Below are 7,296 nucleotides of genomic sequence, written 5' to 3' on the forward strand. Positions count from 1 at the left end.
AACACCGGAAGGAAACGGAGCAGCGAGCACAGCTCGCTGCCACTCAACAGCACAACCATAGTTACCTTGGCTGTTAAGTGGCAGCTCTGATCAACCTCAAGAGAAGTTGGCCAACAGGCGCTCGGCTTCTCATCACCAACCACACGCGGAGTGTACTATACGTAGCTAGAATGTGTGCATGGGCCACGCAACTTTGGCGTTCCTGACCCTACACTTTTGGTAGAGACGGTACGCGCGCACGGATGTGGCTTTGCTTCCCGCACCAGTCACTTTACGGGCCGTTGAAACCTTAAGCGCCAGTGTAGGGGATGTTACAAGCGGTTGTAGCACGTATGGCACCACGGCTGTAACAAAACCCCAAGGGGATATTTCTCCGGGGGGAGTGGAATTCCCTTGGGCGCATGGGCGCTGGTGGGCAGACAAGAGCGAAAATTATAGCAGGGCAAACGCATCGTGCCCAAGGCCAAAAAGAAAAGGCAAAAAAAGATCATGCAATTTTGCAAAGTCGTACGATTTCTGTCATAAAAAACAAAAGGCAGCCACTTTAAACGGGATCCAAGTTGGGAATCCCAAGAGAGGTTCTGCTACGATGGATTAGGCTTTTTTGAAGTAATTGAAAGAAGGCAGTTTCATCAACTTTTAGTTTTGTTGTTGTTTTCTTTGCTTACTTTCTCCCCCATTACTTGACTACTATCACTTATACACGGAGTTCATTGCGAAGTTGATTTCTTAGCGCGTTCACAGTGTATCTCTCGATCTCGAATTTGTGCTATCACCACTTTTATCAGGTAAGGAGCCTTAGGTAGAGAACCCCAGGCACAGGCACGGAAAAGACAGGGCGGCAAAAGAAGGAAGACAGATAGGGCCAGACATCAAGACACCACCAATGTCGACGTATGCGTTTGAAGACTACGATGCGTTCCTGGCATCGTTTGGAGCTGGGCGGTTGGGCGAGCACCCGCAGCAGCAACAACAACAGCAGCAGTCACACAGCGGCTCTCTGTCCACGGTTTTGACGGGCACCGATGACGATGACGTTCTCTTCAACAGCATGTACGCGGACTACCAGGATCAGCAACCGCAAGCTCACACGCTGTTATCGCCAGATTATACCACATCGGCATCGAGCTCGCCAAACGAGTTTTCACAGCTGCCAATCGACGGCTCCAACTTTGCTGATTTCAACTTTGCCAATGGCAACTTTGCCGTTGATGGCGGTGCCAACAACGTGTCACACGGGAAGAACAGCATGGCCAGCGATTTCAACATTGAGGCCAACGTTAAACAAGAGGAGAGCATGTCGTCACAAAGCAGCTCAACTGGTTCACCACTTGATTGCCATATCACTGCGAACAGTAACAACACGACAAGCCAGAGCTCCAGAATCAAACTGGCTGATGCAGTTCCACGTGGAGGGTCGATCTCCAAGCGTGGAGCCAAGAAGGAGAAGTCTTCACATAACATGATTGAGAAGCGTTATAGAACAAACATCAACGATAAGATCAAAGCTTTGAGAGACTCTGTTCCTGCTTTGAGGGTTCTGGTTGATAGCGGTGATGATGACTTTGACGACTTGGAAGGTTTGCAACCTGCAAAGAAGTTGAACAAGGCCACCATCTTGTCAAAGGCCACGGAGTACATTAAACATTTGGAGTCAAAGAATGAAGTTTTGAAGAAACAGAACGACGAGTTGAAGGCTAAATTATATGGGTATGGACAGATGACCCCCGGAAGCTCAGTATCGTCAGTATCTACAGACGGTCAAGATGGAATGTCTCTTGGTAATAAGGTACTCCTGGGAGGTATGGCATGTATGGTGGGTGCTGGTTTAACCGACGACTTTGGTGCCATGGACACCAAATCGCTATTTGCTTTACCGGTGCTTGGATATGACACTACTGGATTGCAATTGTTGAGTAAACCTTTAATGGTTTTGTTGAAGGTATCCTTTGTCTTTACGGTATTACTGTATTTTGTTTTACCTTCGTTCTTTCAAAAGAAGGATAGAAAACAAACAGCTCCGTTTGCAACCATTGTTGATGACGTTAGAGGATTGAAGACACGCTCCATACTATCGACATTTTCCTTAACAACTGATTCCAACATTGATTACGTCAAGAGTGCTATATTCAGATGCTTACTGTTAAAAGTTCGCTACACAAAGTCCAACTCTATGACGTTGAGTGCTGTTAACGCGTATGTCAGTCATCTTTGGGCCTATTTGAAAGACGTTAAGATCGAGAAGTCCAGCAAGGACTACGAGAGCGTAAAGACCATCCTTTCATTGGATGCTTCAGAGACTATCGATAATAAGAATTTGCTTTCGAAAATCTCCAAGTATTGTTTGACAAACAACGTTGAATGTGAGAACGATTTCTCGGTGTGTTACATTCTCTCCCATATGATAAACGAAAAGACAACCAACTCATTCTTGAGAAAGTTCATGGTTGAGACCCTCACCACGGAGAAGTCTATTCCAGAGATTGAACAAGAACTTATACCACACATTGATGAACAAAATTTAGAACTCTTGACTTTGTTCCATCCAACAGAAGCAAACATTCTGAACTACAAAACCATGCTTGAATCTGCAAGTGTATCTTCTTTAAAATCAGATGACATCTTGGTTCTCATATCAGGTATTACCCAAAACTTGATCTTTGAGAAGAAGGATTATGCAAGTGCCAGAAGATGGTTCACAAGGGTTGAAGCACTTCAGCATGCAGATTATGGTTTACTGGGATTCACTGCGTTGTACATGACGGTGCTCAGCATAATAAGCACCGAGGAGACCTATCTACATGACAAGAATGTCATTTTGAAGATTGAGGAGATATCTGCCGTGCTTCGGATATGGCTTGGTAACTCGAATGGCTCAGTCCTCAATTTCAAAAAGAGATCTCAGCTAATTGACTTCTTCGTGAAGATGAGTTTGAGAATCAACGGCTTGGATGGCGATAGTGATGATTCCATGACGCTGGTTTCATTCTGAAACCCGTTTTAGTTCAATCACACAATAATTTATTTCCCCACTTTAAAAGATATTTGAGATGTATAGTTTTGTTTGCACATTATGGTTGTTTTATGAGATTGATTTCACTAGTTTTAATCCAGTTACATGCTTTTACAAATGAATAGTTGGTTACGTAGTCAAGTACCCATATAGCTTATTCTACAATTTGTCTATGGCCGTCCCATGCCAAAGTGCGAGAGCATATCACGGCTTAAAACCTGAACAAACGGACTAATAGTTCATTAGGATTCGGCCATCGCATTACGCAAGGATCAATTGGTTTTAGAAGTCCCAACCAAGTCCATAGTCAAGCCTGTTGCACTGGTGCACTTAGAGATGAAGCTCAACAGGCATGCTCTACCTAATGTGACTGCTTTGTTGTTTGTATATGTGTCACGAACCGTTTTAGACGACGCACAAAAGTTGATGAAATGTTTGGATGTTTTGCAAGTATCATGTGCTTCCCTTACCGAAAAGTTTTGTAGGAAAAGCGGTGAAAAAACAGTGAAAACCCCCAGTTTGGTTTCAGTTAGAAGATACACCAGGTACTACAATACTCATAACCACAATGTCTAACGTTTCTAAGTATGTACGAATGTTGAACGGTTGAGGTCTCAGTCAACGGATTGGTTATTGGAGAGTTTGATAGGGAGAGTCCGTGTTGCAGAGTCCGTCCTAAAGCTTTCGTCAGTCCTAGCGAACAAGGATGAAGGTGCGCTGAAGTAAAGAAGTGGTATTATGACGTTCCCCTGTCATTGGAACCCTATAAAAGCTCTCAAGAGTCCTTGTTGGAGATCTGGGATGCTAGAAAGCCCCCAAGAACTGGGATTACAAACGCTGAATATCTTATAAATTGACTTTGACTGATCCTTCTCAATTTTCCTTCAGCACAATATACTAATACCACTCTACAGCGATTTGATCTGGGCTCTTACTTCCCAACAATCCACCTTCTTGGTTAAGCGTGCCGCTGTCACTTTGTCCAGAGACCCATTGAACGTTTCTGGTAAGAACACCAAGACCTCTTCTGGTTTGGCCAACGACAAGGCCATTGGTATCTCTCAAGAGGCTGGTAGAATCGTCGTCAGATCCAAGGTTGTTAAGAACGCCAACAAGCCATCTAAGAGCATTGCTACCACCTCATTCAAGCAATACAAGTCTGCTAGAAAGACTGCTTTGGCTGTCTCTAACTTGGCCAAGGGCTACAGAGATGACTTGAGAGCTGTTGCCGTCAAGAGAGCTTCCCAGTACTCTAGATCAAACAAGACCAAGAAGACTTACGCTCCAACTGTTAGAAACTAAGGTGTCTAATTCATGAATTTGTCATTTCTGTATATCTTTTGTTCTGCTTGCAAGTAATTGTAGTTGTTAAAATTCCTCAGCGTGGCGCTTGTAGATTTTCATAAGTGCATCCAGGTTTTAGAGTGTAGCGGAAAGGATTGTGGAACAACAACAGAGAAGGACGGCTTGCCAACAACATCAGAAGCCCAATGCCGCCGTGAGTAATTCTCCATACAAACAGTCGCAGTTCACGTAATAACACGATGTGGTCTCAAGAAAGAAAGACCGCTTTGCTAATGGGTTTTTATACCCCAAGACGACTGGACTGAAGTACAAGTTCGGTGCTCATGTTGGTGCCAGCGGTGGTTAGTATCTCCTTATACTGTGGGTGTAGAACTGTGGAAGATTAACCAGCTGGGAACTTATAGGTGTGTCTAATGCAGTGTTGAATGCTAGAAACATAGGGTATGTTACAACTCACACAACTCTCACTGTATGGTATCTTTGCCATACTAACCATATAACCATTTACAGGGCAAACTCATTTGCTCTGTTCCTCAAGTCCCCGAGAAAGTGGGATTCACCACCGATCAGTAAGAGTGAAGCTTCTGAGTTCAAGAGACTGTGTGAAGTGCATGGATATGATCCAAAGACGTGAGTGGAGAAGCAAATTGTATCTGAAGATTGTGGCTTGAACGACGGCCTACTGACACTCGACATATAACAGTGATGTCTTACCTCATGGTTCATATTTTATCAATTTGGCCAATCCTGACGAAGAGAAAGAGGCTAAGGCATACAATGGGTTTCTAGACGATCTACACAGATGTGAGGAGCTGGGAATCGGATTGTTCAACTTCCACCCAGGGTCCAGTTTAGATGGTGATCACAACGAAGCGATCCATCGTTTGGCTAAAAATATCAACAGAGCGATTTCCGAGACCTCAACTGTGAAGATTGTCATTGAGAATATGGCAGGACATGGTAATCTTCTTGGATCGACTCTGGAGGATCTGAGAGATGTCATTGAACTCATCGATGAAAAGGACCGAGTCGGAGTTTGCTTAGATACCTGTCATACTTTTGCAGCCGGCTACGACATCCGTACTGAAGATGGATTCGATGCGTTTATTAAGAGCTTTGACGAGATTGTTGGGGCTCAGTATCTGTCAGCTTTCCATATAAATGATAGTAAGGTTGACCTGGGCGCAAATCGAGATCTTCATCAAAGACTGGGATGGGGATACCTTGGATTGGAGGTGTTCAGAGTGATTGCGAACCATCCAAGAACTCAGGATATACCTTTAATATTGGAAACACCATCAGGCGAAGATCCCTCCATATGGGGCGATGAAATCAAATTGCTCGAATGGATGACTGGAAGGGAACCTGAGGACCCTGAGGTTCTAACCAAGGCTGACACTGAAACGAAGAAGGGAATGAAAGAGAGGATTGTAGCTAAGCCATCATCCAAAGCAAAGTCCAAGAAGCGAGCATCGAAGGATGACACCACTCAGAGCAAACTGAAGATGACCAAGAGGAAATGACCTATTCAGTCGTGATTGCTGAAAAACCAAGCGATGTGTGTCAGCCCATGCTCGGTGCATTGTGTCCATGTCCCTTGGTCACCTTTCAATACCTTACAGAGTTAGTGGTCATATATCTGATGTGTATCAAACCAAAATTACAGCGTCAAGGTTACACTGCTAGAAAGCAGCTGTACACGAACTTTAACGTCTTCCACATTTCTCAAACAAGGGTGTCATTTCATACGTGTGTTCTTTAGAGAGGCTCACTCCTGTATTCGTTTCATACTAGTGAAGATTCTTTGATATGACTCCTGGCGATCTCCTATTGCGTGGCACCCCAAATACGACATGTATACTTACTGTAGGTGGTGATAATTAGCCTTCAGTGGTTCTTGGCTTCTGACCATGGTACACCCTCCAGTTTCAACAACCTCCCTTCAATTCTTTGGCAGTGTGTATCACGAAGAGTTCCAATTGGGAAGCAGCTTCGTAATCATATCAAACCGTCTACAAACGCCTAATGAGGACGCCATCCAGCAGCAACTCATGTGCATCTGCCAATGTATATGGTGTGCACTGTGCGCGTATAGTTGACAAGCACCAGGGCCAATCTCACGAAGGATGTCCTATTTCTTCAGCTCTCGTCTAGACCAAGTCACCTTGTATGGACCCAATATGGATTAGCCTTCCAAGTTGATGTGTACACTAGACAAGACCTGATTGCTGCCATACATACCAGTGCACCTGAACAGATATCGGGATTAAGAGATTGTGAGCCTGTGATTATACAAACAATGTGTTGTTACGAGCGATGAATTAGTGTGAAAATGGTTTAGGCATTGAGAGAGAGTCGAACTTGCAATTCAACCTTGTCTACGACTCACTAGCAGCCGTCTAGTGGCTTCTATTCTTCCTCCGTACAAGCCTCATCTCAGAGGTGTAGGCACAGTTGAACGCTTTAGCTGAAGATGTTCAGGTGTTCCTCATCAACGCGGAGTACTGTGTGTGTGCTCTGAAAACGTAAACAAAGACCACAACTGGGCATATAATAGGGGTGTCAAATGCCCAGAGAATGCATGAGGAGTAGAGAATGTGCCTTCATATACGCTTTAAGCGAGAAGCAACTAGGTTTGAAGGGTGGTGTTGGCTCTGAATGGTTGTTCTTTGTGGAAATTCAGCATTCTACAGCGCCATAGGCTCGACATGTGCTATAAAATGGCACTGTGAGACCGCCTTTTGGAGTCTGATAATGGCGCTATGGTTGTTCGAGCCATAGAAGTAAAGACTCATGAGACTGTCCATTCGCTTAACAGCTATCGTCGCGTACTTCACTGTTGCGGCTCTTGGAGCCGCTTCACCAGAGGCGTACGCAGACGCCGAAGCCATTGCAGCGGCTCTACCATGGGCTAATGCTAACCCTTATGCCGCTGCCGCTGCCAAAGCGTACGCTAATTCATACGCTGAAGCGTTGTC

At 44.7% G+C, this 7,296-nt stretch overlaps 3 protein-coding genes across 3 annotated transcripts; all 3 read left to right on the forward strand.

The window, feature by feature from the left end:
- The first annotated feature begins 597 nt into the window (after positions 1-597).
- Positions 598-3,028, forward strand: CYBJADRAFT_182933 (uncharacterized protein). Its single transcript, XM_020217052.1, has one exon. The coding sequence runs from the start codon at positions 887-889 to the stop codon at positions 2,990-2,992; it is 2,106 nt and encodes a 701-aa protein (XP_020072330.1). The 5' UTR covers positions 598-886; the 3' UTR covers positions 2,993-3,028.
- Positions 3,029-3,555: 527 nt separating this feature from the next.
- On the forward strand, positions 3,556-4,392 carry CYBJADRAFT_166046 (ribosomal protein L28e). The gene is made up of 2 exons (XM_020214334.1): positions 3,556-3,598; positions 3,928-4,392. Exons 1-2 carry the CDS (start codon positions 3,582-3,584, stop codon positions 4,313-4,315), a joined length of 405 nt encoding a protein of 134 aa, XP_020072331.1. The 5' UTR covers positions 3,556-3,581; the 3' UTR covers positions 4,316-4,392.
- Positions 4,393-4,464: 72 nt separating this feature from the next.
- On the forward strand, positions 4,465-6,035 carry APN1 (DNA-(apurinic or apyrimidinic site) lyase APN1). Its single transcript, XM_020217704.1, has 5 exons — positions 4,465-4,511; positions 4,571-4,659; positions 4,723-4,759; positions 4,829-4,948; positions 5,022-6,035. Exons 1-5 carry the CDS (start codon positions 4,504-4,506, stop codon positions 5,839-5,841), a joined length of 1,074 nt encoding a protein of 357 aa, XP_020072332.1. The 5' UTR covers positions 4,465-4,503; the 3' UTR covers positions 5,842-6,035.
- The last annotated feature ends 1,261 nt before the right edge of the window (positions 6,036-7,296 follow it).

This window comes from Cyberlindnera jadinii (genome assembly GCF_001661405.1).
Source record: "Cyberlindnera jadinii NRRL Y-1542 unplaced genomic scaffold CYBJAscaffold_2, whole genome shotgun sequence".
NCBI lineage: Eukaryota > Fungi > Ascomycota > Saccharomycetes > Phaffomycetales > Wickerhamomycetaceae > Williopsis > Williopsis jadinii.